A 16,664-nucleotide genomic window follows, 5' to 3' on the forward strand; every position below is an offset into this window, starting at 1 on the left:
TCCTTCCTGTCTCCATTCTGCCTGTCCCCTCCTGCCTCTCCCTGTCCCCATCCCATTCTGCCTGTCCCCATCCCATCCCCTCTTGTCTGTCCCTATCCTGCCTTGGATTCATTCTGCCTGTCCCTGTCCTGCCTGTCCCTATGCTGACTGTCCCTGTCCCCCGGTCCCCTTCCGTTTGTCCCCATCCTGCCCAGCCTCATCCTGTCTGTCCCTGTCCCCATCCCATCCTGCCTGTCCCCTCCTGTTGTCCCCATCCTGCCTGTTTTCCCCATCCTGCCTGTCCCCTCCTGCCTGTCCCCTCTTGCCTGTCCCTGTCCTGCCTGTCTCCATTCTTCCTGTCCCATCCTACCTTGGACGACTCCTGCCTGCCCCTGTCCCCATCTCATCCAGTCCCCATCTTACCTGTCCCCATCCTGCTTGTGCCTGTCTTGCCTGTCCCCGTCCCCATCCCATCCTGCCTCCATCCTGCCTCTCTCCTCTTGTCTATTCCCTCCTGCCTGTCCCCATCCTGGCTTGGACTCCATGTCCCATGTCCCCATCACTCCACCACATCCCACATCCCCAAAACTCATCCATGTCCCTCAGCCCTCCATCACTCTCCCCCCAAAACCTCCTTCCCCATCCCAAGAAGCCAAAGCCCCCAAACCCCAGAACTTTCCTTGATCCCCTTCCCATTCCTTTCCTGCCTTCACATGGGTCCCCTCCATGTCCCCTGTGCTGTGTGCCCAAACTGCAGCGGTGGGATGGAGCAGGAGGTGGTGATGCTTGAGGCCATCCCACACCATTCCCCGTAGGATCTTCCCAATATTGGCTGGATTCACCCCTTTGGGAAGGATTTTATTTGGCAGCAACACAGAGGCATGAGGTCACTGTCACCATTGGGATGCCACAAACTGTCCCTATGGAGCAGAATAAACCGCCCCACTGAGATCTGAGTGCTTTTCCCATGGGAATACAGGACGAAGCTCAGCCTGAACAAGGAAAGCGAATAAACAGGATTAAAAATGTTAAAACCTGGGAATTCTCCCTCTGCCACGTGGGAAGGACACGGGAATTGAGCTTTTTCCAACTAAACCACCATTTGGGGGTATTTTCCCCCAGGGAATCACCTGTTCTTGGTGGCACCTTCAGCCTTTTTGCTGCTCCCAAGTGAAAACTCCTGATTCTTGGTGCAGCAGCAGCATTCCCGGAGCCAGGCATCCCCTTGGCAGCTCCTCCACCCCCCCAGCTCCCCACCACCACCTATCTGATGGCTGATTAAGAAGCCATACGTTCATTATTAATGAAATAAAAGCTATGTGATGCTGCGCATCCAAAGTGTCCCGGTGAGGACCCGGCATTGCCACGCTCCCGGATCCAGTGCTTGGGAATGATCCCCCCTCTAAAACAGGTCCATTTAGGAAGCGTTGATGCTCTGCTCGCCGCAGTTGGAGGTGTCCAGGGTGAAGAGGCAGAAGGCGATTTCCTCACAGGCGCTGTTGGTGCCACACTCAAACAAGCACCCAAAAACCCCCCCGGCACACACAGCCAGGTCCGAGTAACCAGCCGGCCCCTCATGCAGCACCCATGGGTGCCGCCACCCCTCCTCATCCAGCGGCGAGGGGTTCACGTAGACACCCAGATCGCGCCGGCGGTGCCGGTCGATGGGATGGGAGTACAGTAACCACGTTGGTGCCGTGCCGGAGCCGCGCGGCGCCGGGAAGCTCACCACGCTGCCCTGGCACCCCCGCGGGGGCTCACCCAGCACCCGGCACCGTGCCGGCGGCTGGAAGCGCAGCCCCAGGTCGGTGCTGAGCGCCACGGCCCGGCAGCCCCGCGGCGCCCGCGCGCTGCAATAGAGCATGGGAACGTCGGGATCATTCCCATTGATTTCGGCTACTTGGCACTCGCCCGTCCGCTGGCCGCCAACCAGAGCACCCTTGTGCCAGCGGCGCCCGTTGTCATCGCTGTAGAACACAAGCGAATGCTGCCGCGTGGAGCAGGGAAGCGGCAGGACCCCGCACAAGCGCCTATGGATGTAGTAGGTGTATGCCGGCACCACCAAGCGCCCCGAGTCCAGCTGTATCCCATGGCCCGGCCCCACGGCGAAGGTGGCCCAACGGGACAGGTCGGCACCGATGGCTTCGTCCGTCACGTCCCGCAGCGGGGTCCATCCGCGGCCGCCGTCGGTGCTGGTGGCGAAGCAGAGGCGCGCGGCGCTGCAGCCGCTCCAGAGCTGGCACCGCTCCGACCTGCCCTGCTCCACGCAGATGCAGAACAGGAAGATGGTGCCAGTTGTCGAGTCGTAAAGGGGACACGGGTTCATGGTGCGGCGGCCGGGAAGTGTCAGCGCTGACAGGTCCTCCACCGGGCCCCACTGTGGTGAGGAAAACGTGGATCAGCCGGAGAATCATGGAATCAACCAGGATGGAAAAGACCTTTAAGCTCATCCAGTCCAACCGCTCCCCAGCACTGCCAAGACCACCACTAACCCATGGCACTGAGGCCTCGGCTACACGGGGTGTGAACACTTGCAGGGCCGGTGACTCCAGCCCTGCCCTGGGCAGCCTGTTCCAATGCCTGAGCACCCTCTGGGGAAGGAATTGTTCCTCAGCTCCATCTAAACCTGCCCTGGGGCAGCTTGAGGCCGTTTCCTCTTGTCCCATCCCTTGTTCCTTGGGAGCAGAGACCAGCCCCCTCCTGGCTCCATCCTCCTGTCAGGCAGTTGCAGAGAGCGATAAGGTCCCCCCTGAGCCTTCTCTTCTCCAGACTAAACCCCCCCAGGTCCCTCAGCCGTTCCTCATCACACTTGTGCTCCAGGCCCTGCACCAGCTCCGGTGCCCTTCTCTGGCCCCGCTCCAGCACCTCAATGTCTCTCTTGCAGTGAGGGGCCCAGAACTGACACAGGATTCGAGGTGCAGCCTCACCAGTGCCCAGCACAGGGGGACAGTCCCTGCCCTGGCCCTGCTGCCACACTGGTGCTGAGCCAGGCCAGGATGCTGGTGGCTTCTTGGCTGCCTGCGCACAAGCTGCTCATATTCAGCTCCGTCAATCAGGTCCTGTTCCATAAGCAGTTTCCAGCCGCAATTCCCCGAGCCTGGAGCATTGCCTGGGGATGGACTGGTTTGTTTTGGAAGGGACCTTAAAGCTCATCCAGCTCCAACCCCCTGCCAGAGGCAGGGACACCTTCCACTAGAGCAGGTTGCTCCAAGCCCCTGTGTCCAACCTGGCCTTCGACACTGCCAGGGATGGGGCATTCCTGGGATATAAGCCATGGGATGCACCCCTAAACCACCCGGCATCACTCCTGGGGATGAAGAACCCCACTTGTTCCTACACCCCAGGTTGGTTTTACCTGCACCGAGGGGCCGTGCCGCTGGCCCCGCCGCAGCACCAGGTACTTGGCATCCTCATCCCTGGCTGAGGAACGCTTCTCGGCGAAGGCCAGGAATGTGGCAGCCGATGGGATGTAGAGCAGCGCCGGGATGCGGTAGGTGACCCCACTCGCCTGCCGGAACAGCGTCTCCCGAGGGAATATAAGCGGGGATCCCAACGGCGGTGGCTTGGGGGGACTCTCCCCTCCATCCCCCTGCTCCTGCAGTATACAAGGTCAGATGGTGAAGGGTTAAATGCTGGTAAAAGGGGGGGGTTGTCCTCATGTACCCCAAGACGGGGGGACAAGAACGGGGACTCACCTTGGGGCAGGAGATGGGCTGGGACATGGTGGCCCCCCCGAGGTCCCTGAGGAGGGTGAAGTGGGGGGGTTAGAGTGAAGCCCCTCGGTGGGGTCACAAGCTGTGTCCTGCCCATCCCTGGAGTCCCTGTGTCCCTCTGGGGCTCCCCTACTGCCCCCCCCAGCACCTACCGCCCAGGCCCTGCACCCCCAAGCCCCCATTCCCTTTAGCACCCCCAGTGTCCCAAACCAGAGTCCTTGTGGCCCCAATGCCCTGAACCCCTCCATGCACCACTCCATTCCCCATGCACCCCAATGCCCCAATCCCCCCATGCACCCCCATGTCCCTGCAACCCCCCTGCACCCCCCATAACCCAAATCCCCTACACCCCTGCATGCTCTGACCCCCCCATCCATCACCCAGTGATGGACACCCCCTCCCCAGGGCATCCCCCTGCACCCCTCATGTCCTGTACCCCCCTTACACCCCTGCATGCACCAATCCCCCCGTACACCCCCAATGCCCAGACCCCCCCCCCGCGCACCCCTTTAGCCCAACTTTCCATGTACCCCCCCCGCATTCCCATACCCCAACTCCCCCATGTACCCCCCTGCACCCCCATAGCCTGACTCCCCATGTACCGATCCCCCCCTGCCTCCCAGATCCCCCAATCCCCTTGTACCCCCCTATTCCACCCCTCCGGCCCGACTCCCCCATTTACCACCGTGCACCCCCATACCCCAACTCCCCATGTACCCCCCGTGCATCCCTAGTGCCCCCCATAGCCTAACTCCCTGCATGTATCAATCCCTCCATACACCCCTCCAGACCCGGCCCCCCGTACCCCATTCCGCACCCCCCCCGGCCCGTCTCTCCCATGCACCCCCATAGCCCCATTCCCCCTCGTGCCTCTCCATGCACCCCCCCCGTGCACCCCTAAATCCCAACTCCCCGCATGCACCGATCCCCCCCAGACCCCCTGTACCCCCCCAGTGCCCCTCCAGACCCAAACCTCCCGGTACCCCCCAGTGCACCCCAATATCCCGACCCCCCCCGTACCTCCCCCCCGTGCACCCCATAACCCAACTCCCGATTCCACCCCCCTTTCCCCTATACCCCCGTATGCGCTGACTCCCCCCGCCATGTCCCCTATAGCCCCCCGGGACCCCCCGCTCCGCACCGGCTGCAGCCTCCGCTCCGCCGGGGCCGCTCCGCCCCGTCCCGCCTCTTCCTGCCCGGTGCCGCGGGGTGGATGCTGGCGCTGGAGACGTTTAACGGGGATCTCCGCTCGGTCTGAGCCGCGGGACGCGTTTAACGCCGGTTCTGCCTTTTTATTGACTAAACCCACCCAAACCCACCCCAAAATCGTGTCTTTTGGCAAATGCCCGTTTGCAGAAGGGGGGGACGGGGACAGGAGGGGCGATAGGACAAACGCAGAGAGGACAGACCCCCCCCAGAGAACCCTTCCCGCTCCCGGTTTCACCGGATCGAGAAGCTCCGTGGTTGAACCTACACAAGGAACATATTTATCACCCCCCAACACCCACAAAAGAGGTTTGTATAAAAGAATTCTCTGTCCCCAGTTGGATAAACATAAAGGAAACGTGTTTCTGATGCAGAAGGGTTTGTCCTGAATTCCTAATGGGAAAGGGAAAAGGGAAGTGAAATGGGAATATTCCATATGCAGAGAGGTAAAATGGGCGGAAGTGAGATGTCTCCTCTTGGAGGCCTCATGCACTGTCCATGGGAAGGATGTTGAGGACTCAGCGGTGGCTTCGACATCGGCATCCAAATAATCTGGGATTCAAGGTTCAAAATCCTGGACCCAAGATTGAAAACACTGAATTAGAGATTAAAATTCCCAGATTTGAGGTGAATAAACCCGGATTTGAGATTAAAAAAATATGGGATTTGAGATTAAAACCCTTTGGGATTCAGGAGTATGGGATTTGAGATTGATAATCTTGGATTAGAGATTAAAAATCTTGGATTCTAGATTGAAAAATCAAGGATTTGAGATAACAAATCTGGGATTTAAGATTGTCCCGGACTCAAGATTAAAAATGCTGAATTTGATATTAAAAAAACTGGGATTTGAGATTAATAATCCTGGATTTGAGATTGAAAAATTCAGGATTTGAGATGAAAATTCCTGAACCCAAGATTAAAAAATTTGGGATTTGATAATAAAAATATTAGATTCAAGATTAAAAATGAGAGATTTGAGATTGATTATCCTGGATTCAAGATTAAAAATCTGGGATTTGAGATGAAAAATCCCAGATTCAAGATTATAAATCCTGAATTCAGGATTAAAAAACCTGGGATTTGAGATTAAAAACTTGGCCTCAAAAAATCCAGGATTAGAGAACATAAATCCTCAATTCAGGATTAAAAAAACCTGGGATTTGAGATTAAAAACTTGGCCTCAAGATTACAACTGCAGGATTCAGGATGGCTAATCCTGGATTCGACATGAAACACCCCCCCATGCAGAACACTTCAGGATTTCGGGACAAACACAACGATTCCCTCTTGTCATTCTGCTTTATTGGTGTTCACTGAGCGCATTCCTGGCAGCCGGCAGCATCCCGGGTCACTTGATTTTCCTCTCCATGGCCAGGCTGTCGTGCAGCTTGGACACCTCGGGCTCGTAGGCCTCCATCACCAACGTGCCGTTGGTGTCGAAGAACTTGGCGATGGACTTGGTGAACTCGGCCTCCCTCTGCTGCTTGGTTCTGCCGCTGATGAACGTCACCTTCAGGGTGTACTTGTCATCGAACCTGCAGGGACACGGAAAGCACAACTTAAGCCTGGCTTAACGGAGACAACAGCAAGAAGATGAGGTTTGGATTGGAGCTGAGGAACAATTCCTTCCCCAGAGGGTGCTCAGGCATTGGAACAGGCTGCCCAGGGCAGGGCTGGAGTCACCGGCCCTGCAAGTGTTCACACCCCGTGTAGCCGAGGCCTCAGTGCCAGGGGTTAGTGGTGGCCTTGGCAGCGCTGGGGTAAAGATTGGACCTGATGAGCTTAAAGGTCTTCTCCAACCTGGTTGATTCTATGAGGAGAAATCCTCATCTTTATTAAAGGAGAAGCCCCCAGGGTGGAGGTTCCCAGATGGGCACCAAGAGCTACAAAGTGTGAGTGTTAATTATAACACAATTAAAGGTTTTTATACTGCTCATGATTAATTTCCCTCCACACACATTTAAAGAGAAGCTGGTGCTTCCATGGGGTAATATTCTGGGGTAAATATTAATCATACATCAGCCTTCCAGTGTCTGAAGGGGGCTCCAAGGATGCTGGAGAGGGACTCTTCACCAGGGACTGGAGTGATAGGACAAGGGGTGATGGGTTCAAACTGAAACAGGGGGGATTTAGGTTGGATATAGGGAAGAAGCTCTTCCCTGTGAGGGTGCTGAGGCGCTGGCACAGACTTTTCCCAGAGAAGCTGTGGCTGCCCCATCCCTGGCAGTGTTCAAGGCCAGGTTGGACACAGGGGCTTGGAGCAACCTGCTCTAGTGGAAGGTGTCCCTGCCCGTGGCAGGAGGTTGGAGCTGGAGGAGCTTTAAGGTCCCTTCAACCCAAACAATTCCTAGGAAATTGCCCGGGAAGCCGTAAAGATCATGACTTGGTCACCATTCCTTTGTGGAAAGCTCACATCCCTGCTCCACAGACATAAAAATTTTCCCTCAGTTTTGTTCAGGAGCTTCCCAAAACACTGCTTTTCTGCCCATGGTGGCACAAGCAATCTGAAGCTGTGCCGGTACCGCATTCCCACTAATCCCAAAATACCGTTTGAGACTGGAGGAGAGCTGCCAAACGTCATCAGGGTCCATCCCTGCAGGGTCTTTTCTGTGAGCTACAAGGAAAATGCTCTTTTCTTTATATGAGGTATAGATAGTCAGGATTCCCATCATCACAAAGTATGTGCAAAGATAAAAGGTTAAGGAAACTAAGGAGCTGCAACTGGAAGTAGAAATATGGCAGAGAAATTGGTTGGATCCCCTCAGACACCGAGATTTAAGCACCTCTCATGACACCATTGCTCCAAACAGGTAATCCCTCATTAACATCAGAAATTAAATACTAATTGGGAGATTTTTCATCAATCTTTCCCATTGCCCCAAAAACAAGAGGGATGTGGAGCTGCTGGAGCGAGGCCAGAGGAGGCCCCGGAGCTGCTGCGAGGGCTGGAGCAGCTCTGCTCTGGAGCCAGGCTGAGAGAGCTGGGCTGGGGCAGCCTGGAGAAGAGAAGGCTCCTGAAGGGGACACCTTAGAGCAGCTCCAGTGCCTAAAGGGGCTCCAGGAAACCTGGAGAGGGGCTTTGGACAAGGGCCTGGAGGGACAGGCCAAGGGGAATGGCTTTAACCTGCCAGAGGGGAGACTGAGATGAGCTCTGAGGCAGAAGCTCTTCCCTGGGAGGGTGCTGAGGCGCTGGCACAGGGTGCCCAGAGAAGCTTCGCTTTGCACTCTCATTACCTTATGTGTTCTATCAGTAAAGAGCAGATCTCCCTGTAAATAGACTATGGACAGAATAAATACAAAATCAACCCCAAACCAACCCCTTGAAGCTTTCAAGGGCTGATGCTCAGTTTGGGATTAACACACGGAAGCAGAGGAGCCTCTGCGTGGTCGGTGTCTGAGGTCTGGAGAGCAGATGAGCTGCCCAGGAGCTGTGACCTCTCTGATGTGAGCCACGCTGCAAGGCTGGACCTACACAGCTCCCAGATTTCAGTGTGTCACACCCAGACAAGCAGGAATTTTGCCATCACATGAAAACTATTTGATTATCAGCTGATCTCCACAGCACGGGAAGGAAAATTCCCCCAGGCTTGAAAGTGGGAATACAGAGAAAAAGGGTTTTTTGTGTTTTGTGGGGAAAATAAACCCTTTTGGGTATAAATGAGACAACATCTGTAAAGGATATGATACAACACAAAAGGCAAGAACAGGTTTGGATTCAGGAAAGGGGTGCAGGTAATCCCAAATCAAAGCTACAATGGCAAAGAGACACGAGATTGTGCAGATGATCAGGCGGCCGTCGATCAGGCGGAAGTTTTCGACGTACTTGTACTTCTCCAGGAGAACCTGAGGGAGAAACATGGAGCTGAGATTGTTTTATGCTTCTTATAAATGGGATAAACTGCTTCTGGAATGGATTTAGATAGAACAGAGTTGATTATATGGGTAAACTGAGCAGCAGCTTGATGCAGAACTAGCATCTGCTTTGGGTATGGTCAAAGGAGGTGATCCTGCCCCTCTGCTCTGCTCTGGTGAGCCCCCACTTGCAGCACTGGGTGCAGTGCTGGGGTCCTCAGCATCAGAAGGACATGGAGCTGTTGGAGCAAGTCCAGAGGAGGCCACGAGGATGAGCAGGGGCTGGAGCAGCTCCCGTATGGAGCCAGGCTGAGAACATTGGGGCTGTTGAGCCTGGAGAAGAGAAGCTGCGTGGAGACCTCAGAGCAGCTTCCAGTGTCTGAAGGGGGCTACAAGGATGCTGGAGAGGGACCTTCATCAGGGACTGGAGTGATAGGACAAGGGGTGATGGGTTCAAACTGAAACAGGGAAAGTTCAGGTTCGATATAAGGAAGTTCTTCCCTGTGAGGTGCTGGCACAGGGTGCCCAGAGAAGCTGTGGCTGCCCCATCCCTGGCAGTGTTCAAGGCCAGGTTGGACACAGGGGCTTGGAGCAACCTGCTCTAGTGGAAGGTGTCCCTGCCTGTGGCAGGGGGTTGGAGCTGGAGGAGCTTTAAGCTCCCTTCAACCCAAACCATTCCAGGATTCTATGATCAGGGGTCACAGGAATTACCTTTTTGGCAGAATCGTCCAAGGAATTTTTCACAGCTGAACCGTCCCATTTGTCAATTTTCACTGGTTTGTCGTCGATCTTCCACTGCAACAGAAACAAAACGGAGTTAAAGTCAGAACTGGCCCTTCATTTTGATGCTGTGCGAGGAGCACAAGGATGGGAGACAACCCAGACATCAGCTGCCTGGTTGGGAAAACCGGACCAGAGATGGAGGGGATCCATTGGATGACACAGCTGTGTTGAAGCTCAGCACCACCCTACCCGTTACCTTTATGGATTTAAGCTTTTAAACCTTACCACATATACCCAAAAAGTGACTTTTTACACCAATTTTACTCTAGTTTTGGTTCTGTGTTTGCTGCCATCCACAGGAAGTGTTGGTTGTGACTTAATTCTTGCTTTGAAAGCATTCCTGCTTTCCAGCCAAGCTGTGGCAAACACTCTTTGGGGGTTGATGACAGGAGGAGGAATTCCAAGGCTCCTTTAACAATCCAGGTACAAGGGGAAAATCCAAAGGCACCAACAAGAAATGAAGTTTCAGTCCAACCATCCTCCCGAACGAAACCAAAAGCCTTTGTGGCTTTTCTATATCCAGGTTTTCCACAGAAACGGGTCCTTTATCAACAGTGAATGTCAGATACAATGGCTCAGTTCCTCCAAAGGTCTCATTTTCCCTGGATTGATACTATTTTTTGGTGACTCTATTCCTTTTAGCCACAGTTGGGCACCTGAGTTTGAGCCCTGTGTATTATTTCAACCAGCTGAGTGACCAGAGCTCGAATTTTAGCTGCTGTTAGAAGCAATCCTCAACTTCACTCGTGCTATTTCCTGCTCCTGAAGCTCCCACATTGGATTTATTACCTACCAGAAGAGCTCATTTCCCTTCCCTGGCAGGAGACAGACTGGGAAAGAGCTCTCAGGTCAGGAACTTACAGAATCTTTTATGTGGATCCAGAGCAGGAACTGGATTGTTGCTTCTTGCTCTCTGTCCCACACCACCTGACACCGGAATGGCTGGATAACATCAGTGATATTTAAGTGACACTGATCTCTAACAGAGAAGCAGCACTTCCAGGGGGAGATGTAAAGCCCACATGACATATGTTTTGAGATAAAGCTGTTACTGGGGACAAAAAGAATCTAATCTTAGACTATCTGAAGCAATGAGCTGAACCAGCAGTTCTTCAGTTCTTGTTGAGGTTCCTCGTGACTGAGGCTGTTCTGGTACAAGACAGAAAGAGCTCGATAATCCCAAGGGATTCATGTCAAAGGAACTTGTAACAGGGACACATCCACAGTTTGGGACTTCAGCCAGAAGCTTTAGCTCTCCCTTTACCTTAGTTGAGATGTTCCCCTGAGGTTCCTTCTTCTAACATGCTGCAGCACTGCAGGGTGGCTGCTGCTGCTGCTTCTCTGATTCTTCCAGGCTGATCTGCAGGACCAAAGAGCTGGGAGAGGCTGGGATTTGGCTGCTACCACCAAGTGCTCACCCTCAAACAGAGGAATCACAGAATCCCAGGTTGAAGGGACCTCAAGGATCATCTGCTCCAACCTTTCCAGGCACAGCATGACCCAGACTGAATGCCCAGCACCCTGTGCAGCCCAATCTTAACAGTGTCCAGCACTGGGGAGTCACCACTTCCCTGGGGAGATTATTCCAGTGGCTGCTTGTTCTCAGTGGGAAAAATCTCTCTCTTGTGTCCAGTGGGAATCTCCCCAGGAGTAACTTGTGCCCATCACCCCTCGGCTTTCCCGTGGGACTCCTTGTCCAAAGGGAGTCTCCATCTTCTCTGTAGCCCCCCTTTAACTCCTGGCACATGGGACCAGGTCTCCCTGAGCCTTCCCTTCTCCAGCTGAACAGTCCCAGCTCTCTCAGCCTTTCCTCACACGCTGCCCAGTCCTTGGATCATCTTTGTGGCCCTTCTCTGGCCCCTCTCCAGCCTCCACCCCTTCCTAGGTCTGCAGAACAGCCCTGCCTGGCTGTGGAGGGAAGGTGAAGCTGCACCCATGTCCCGAGGAGCCTGGCAGATGCAAACACATCCACTCCTCTGGCTCGTGAATGGTGTTTTCCAACCAGTTATTCGTTTTGAGCACTTCCAAAGGCTTCAGAAGAAAAGCTCAGGCTTTTGTTCCAGCCCGATGAAGGAAAAGAACCCCACAACCACTTCAAAATAGCTCTTCAGTTTGGGTGTGTTTTGACTCCTTCAGTTTAGAAGCCAACTGGAGGGTTATCACACTTGTCCTGAGCACATCCTGTGCTGGATGGGAAGCAAATACGATGTTCTACAGCTACAAGGTGGATTTAGCACTCATGTAAGAACCAGGCTTCAGAGAAAAAGCCAAAATACAGCCAGTGGTGACCTTACTTCAAACCAAAGACTGAAATCAGAAATGCTGTTTCAGAAAGCCACCAGCCCAATGTGACCCTAGAAGTAACTGTGTGAGTACAGAAATTGCCTGCAGCTGGGGTGCAGCAGGGGAGATTCTCCTCTCAGCTCCAAACGGAGGCACAGCAGAACAGCTTTTGCAGCAGACACTGCAGGATCTGAGCCATCACCTTCATTTAAAGGCCTTCCCGAAGCTCCCTCCTAATTAGGAGGCAGGAAAAACATCCTACAGGAGAAATTCCAAGACGTTCACATCAGAGAATAAAGACACAGCACAAACTTCACTGTATTTTCCCCTCCTACCACTGCTGTCAGCCTCATTTACGTCAGGTTTAGCCTGCAACATCTTCTGGGTTGCTAGCTTGTCTCTTCAAATGCTGCTCTCAAGTTTATGGTGCACTTTGGGTATTACAAACATAAATAAGTCAAACAGTAAAAAAAGGTTTGTTCTACTGCAAGAGGAATATCAGTGCAGATTATATAAACTTTTCAAGAGGAGCAATGTTTCTGCATCTAATCTGTGCTTTCTATTACAAGGATGGAAAGAAAGGAACCTCCCTTCCTAAAACCAGAAACTTCTCAAACCAGGACATGCAACACTGTGGCTGAGGGAGGTGGGAAGAGCCTCAGCACATGATGCACATCACCTCCCTCGAGGCTCCCAGCTGAGTCCCAACCCTCAGGTCTCCCACAACTTCCCAAATAACAGTGACATAGCACACCATGAGCCTGGCAGAAACGGGATGTGGAAGTGGCAGAGGCCAGGGACACCTCCCTGCAGGTCAGTTCCCTCCTCTTCCTCCTGCAGGAAGAGCTGTAGCAAACTCCAGTGAGTCAGTGTGGCTGTTCTCAGCTCCAACTGGCTCAGCCTCTGCCTTGGAGGAAGGAATTCTGGACCTCACTCTCCTTAAAACACCAGTGCTGCCTGATTGCACTCACAGACAACATCCTCCAGCACCAGAGAGCAGCTCCTGGGGTGCAGGAGCAGAAGGAAGTCACAGCAGCTGGCAGTCAGCAAGTGGTTTTAGTCCTGGAGCTTGCAAAACCTTCCAGGGTTTTACTCCAGTAGCAGCAGAGCACAGTTGGTAACTTGGTGTTGTCCTAAATGGGTGAAGTCTCCAGGTGTTTGGGAGGACTGTGGCCACTGCTGCACTGCCCTTAGGTGCTCCTGGTTCAGGAGGAAAGGTCGGGAGGAGCTCCCTGATTATCACAAACACTTAAAGAACATGAGAAGAACAAAAACTAGGTTAGTTCAACCACAAATCGCCCTGAACTCACCCTGATTTAGCTTCCTAGTGAAGTACCAAAAGATACTCTAAAGAAGCAACTTGTCCACAGACTCCAAAGCCTTGCCAATAAGCCATCATTTCTCTGTTTGAGAACAACATGAACAAGTTATGGACTCAAGGCCACGATTCTCCAGATAAAACCTCAGCAATACATACACCAGCTCACAGAAATGACTGGATTTCATGTAAGTCATCCAAGGAGATGAAGTAAAGGCACACAGATGGGCATGGGGACAGAGGAAGAAGAAGATGGAACGTTATTAAGTGTGTGTATGTACTTTGGGCAGAAGCCTGGCTGAAACTAGTCATGGTTTCTCACCGAAGGGTTCAGCTCCTGCACCAAAATTGTGCTTCCTTTACCTACAACTCCTCCTTATCCTGAAATAACCTGAGAATCCCCAGAGCACGGCAGCAGAATGCCTCCACAGCACGATACTTCCCAGGGTTCTTCAAGTGTAACCACAAAGCACTTGTCATTTCAAAACCAAAAGCTGAGCACATTTGCAGAAGAGAGCCAGAAATATTTCATAAGCGCGTCTTCCCCTAAAAGCATCCTCTCAACAACCAAATCTACTGCTTTAAAGAAGATAACCAGCAAATTCTTAGGGATAGGAAGGATAACATCATCTCAAACTGATGCAAGAAAACAACAGTCTTTAGAAATTATGAATATATATTGATGAAAATCAAAGTGTTTTCAATTGCAAACATCTCTTTTTAGAAGGTCAATGAAAGATGCCAAATATCCCACCCTGAATCCCAGACTGGTTTGGGTTGAAGGGACCTTAAAGCTCATCCAGTTCCAACCCCCTGCCACGGGCAGGGACACCTTCCACTAGAGCAGGTTGCTCCAAGCCCCTGTGTCCAACCTGGCCTTGAACACTGCCAGGGATGGGGCAGCCGCAGCTTCTCTGGGCACCCTGTGCCAGCGCCTCAGCACCCTCACAGGGAACAACTTCTGCCTTAGATCCAGCCTGAACTTCCCCTGTTTCAGTTTGAACCCATCACCCCTTGTCCCATCACTCCAGTCCCTGATGAAGGTCCCTCTCCAGCATCCTTGTAGCCCCCTTCAGACACTGGAAGCTGCTCTGAGGTCTCCACGCAGCTTCTCTTCTCCAGGCTCAACAGCCCCAATGTTCTCAGTCTGTCATAATACTAACAATAATGATGATAATGATAACGATAATAATAATAACAACAGCAGCCTCCAGGTCTTTATTTTCAGCTACCAGACCATCAAACATCCCAAAGAGCTGCAACAACCACTTGACCACTTCAAACTGCGCCGAGCTCAAACCCACTCTACAACCACGTTCCTTTCAACCACTGACTCAAGACTGTGCTTAACACCAGGCTTATCCAGGACGCCCTGTTCTGCCCCACAGACACCTCTGCCACGACCAGCATTCCTTCCCCGGCAAACACGCACCGAGGAGAGCACGGCTGTAGCTATAACAGAGCTTTTGTCACGACTTCAGGGCTCAAACCAGCCAGGCTGGCAGGGAAAAGGCAAAACCAACCCCCAAGTGATCTCGCAGGGGATGTCGCTTCCGCGGCCGGACGTGCTCGCCCGCTGCTCGCTTCCTCCCTCCCCAGTTCCCCTCCGGGGCCTCTTCTGCCCTTCACAGCCCGGCTCTAACACGGGGCCCGCGGCGGAGCCCCCCCACAGCTGAGGCGGGGGATGCCCCTCAGCAATGAGGGGTGGCCCCATGGAGGCCCGAGCTGGGGGCGGCTGCGGCTCGGCCCAGCGCCGGGCGGGCTCCGGGCGCTCGGCTGAGGCGGGGGGTGACGCCGAGGGGGTGACACCGAGGCGGGGGATGACCGGGGGGGTGTGAGGGGCGCACCCGCAGCGCGGTACCTTATCGAGCAGCCCGGCCCTGCCGCCTTTGGCCGCCATCTTGTCCCCGCCCTCAGGGCGCGGCGTGCGCGCTCCTGACTGGCTGCGCGCGGGGACCGACGGGAGCGCGCGGGAGGAAGCGGGGAATGGGCGGGGAGGCAGGGAATGGACCGGGAATGGACCGGGGTGGGCATGAGCAGGGATGGTGATGGACCGGGGTGGGGATGGACCGGGATGGGGATGAGCAGGGATGGTGATGGACCGGGGTGGGGATGGACCGGGGTGGGAACGAGCTAGGATGGGGATAAGCCGGGATGGGAATGAGCCGGGGTGGGGATGAGGTGGGGTGGGAACGAGCCGGGATGGGGACGAGGACGAACCGGGATGGGGATGAGCCGGGGTGGGAACGAGCTGGGATGGGAACGAGCTGGGATGGGGATGAGCCGGGATAGGGATGAGCCGGGATGGGAGCGAGCCGGGATGGGGATGAGCGGGGATAGGGATGACCTGGGATGGGAGCGAGCCGGGATGGGGATGAGCCGGGATGGGAGAGAGCCGGGGTGCGGATGAGCTGGGATGGGGGCGAGCCGGGATGGGGATGAGCGGGGATAGGGACGAGCCGGGATGGGAGCGAGCCGGGATGGGAATAAACAGGGATGGGAGAGAGCTGGGGTGGGAGAGAGCCGGGATGGAGATGAGCCGGGATGGGAACGAGCAGGGATGGGGATGAGCTGGGATGGGGATGAGCGGGGAAGGGAATGAGCCGGGACGGGTACGAGCCGGGATGGGGAAACGCTTTGGTATCGTTAAATACAACCATTCCCCAGCACTGCCAAGGCCACCATAACCCATGGCACTGAGGCCTCGGCTACACGGGGTGTGAACACTTGCAGGGCCGGTGACTCCAGCCCTGCCCTGGGCAGCCTGTTCCAATGCCTGAGCACCCTCTGGGGAAGGAATTGTTCCTCAGCTCCATCTAAACCTGCCCTGGGGCAGCTTGAGGCCGTTTCCTCTTGTCCCATCCCTTGTTCCTTGGGAGCAGAGACCAGCCCCCTCCTGGCTCCATCCTCCTGTCAGGCAGTTGCAGAGAGCGAGAAGGTCCCCCCTGAGCCTTCTCTTCTCCACACTAAACCCCCCCAGGTCCCTCAGCCGTTCCTCATCACACTTGTGCTCCAGGCCCTGCACCAGCTCCGGGGCCCTTCTCTGGCCCTGCTCCAGCGCCTCAATGTCTCTCTTGCAGTGAGGGGCCCAGAACTGACACAGGATTCGAGGTGCAGCCTCACCAGTGCCCAGCGCAGGGGGACAGTCCCTGCCCTGGCCCTGCTGCCACACTGGTGCTGAGCCAGGCCAGGATGCTGGTGGCTTCTTGGCTGCCTGGGCACAAGCTGCTCATGTTCAGCTCCATCAATCAGCACCCCCAGGTCCTGTTCCATGGGCAGTTTCCAGCCACAATTCCCCAAACCTGGAGCATTGCAGGAGGTTGTTGTGGCCCAAGTGCAGGACCCGGCACTTTGCCGTGTTGAACCTCATCCCATTGGACACAGCCGATGGATCAGCCTGTCCAGATCCCTCTTCAAAGCCTTCCTATCGTTTAGCAGATCAATAGTGCCACCCGACTTGGTGTCATCTGCAGATTTACTGAGGGTGCCCTCGATCCTCTCACCCAGATCACAGAATCATGGAATGG

The 16,664-nt window shown here is 54.6% G+C and overlaps 2 protein-coding genes across 2 annotated transcripts; both read right to left on the bottom strand.

Moving 5' to 3' along the window:
* Positions 1-807: 807 nt before the first annotated feature.
* NEU3 (neuraminidase 3) lies at positions 808-4,865 on the bottom strand. The gene is made up of 4 exons (XM_030476845.1): positions 4,834-4,865; positions 3,675-3,720; positions 3,335-3,574; positions 808-2,356 (listed from the first exon to the last, which is right to left on the bottom strand). Exons 2-4 carry the CDS (start codon positions 3,699-3,701, stop codon positions 1,397-1,399), a joined length of 1,227 nt encoding a protein of 408 aa, XP_030332705.1. The 5' UTR covers positions 3,702-3,720; positions 4,834-4,865; the 3' UTR covers positions 808-1,396.
* A 1,316-nt stretch (positions 4,866-6,181) lies between these two features.
* On the bottom strand, positions 6,182-15,102 carry SPCS2 (signal peptidase complex subunit 2). Its single transcript, XM_030476846.1, has 5 exons — positions 14,999-15,102; positions 9,465-9,548; positions 8,584-8,744; positions 7,449-7,583; positions 6,182-6,436 (listed from the first exon to the last, which is right to left on the bottom strand). The coding sequence occupies exons 1-5, from the start codon at positions 15,035-15,037 to the stop codon at positions 6,250-6,252; spliced, it is 606 nt and encodes a 201-aa protein (XP_030332706.1). The 5' UTR covers positions 15,038-15,102; the 3' UTR covers positions 6,182-6,249.
* Positions 15,103-16,664: the final 1,562 nt, after the last annotated feature.

The sequence above is a fragment of the Strigops habroptila genome, chromosome 2 (genome assembly GCF_004027225.2).
Source record: "Strigops habroptila isolate Jane chromosome 2, bStrHab1.2.pri, whole genome shotgun sequence".
Taxonomy (NCBI): Eukaryota; Metazoa; Chordata; class Aves; order Psittaciformes; family Psittacidae; genus Strigops; species Strigops habroptila.

Excerpts from the sequence above, each read along its gene's own strand:
- NEU3 (XM_030476845.1), bottom strand. The coding sequence starts at position 3,701 with ATGTCCCAGCCCATCTCCTGCCCCAAG. Across the intron at positions 3,575-3,674 it reads AGCCCATCTCCTGCCCCAAG|GAGCAGGGGGATGGAGGGGA; the intron begins GTGAGTCCCCGT and ends TGTATACTGCAG. Across the intron at positions 2,357-3,334 it reads GGCACGGCCCCTCGGTGCAG|TGGGGCCCGGTGGAGGACCT; the intron begins GTAAAACCAACC and ends TCCTCACCACAG.
- SPCS2 (XM_030476846.1), bottom strand. The coding sequence starts at position 15,037 with ATGGCGGCCAAAGGCGGCAGGGCCGGGCTGCTCGATAAG. Across the intron at positions 8,745-9,464 it reads TGGACGATTCTGCCAAAAAG|GTTCTCCTGGAGAAGTACAA; the intron begins GTAATTCCTGTG and ends TTTCTCCCTCAG. Across the intron at positions 7,584-8,583 it reads CTTGCCTTTTGTGTTGTATC|ATACTTTGTGATGATGGGAA; the intron begins ATATCCTTTACA and ends TTATCTTTGCAC.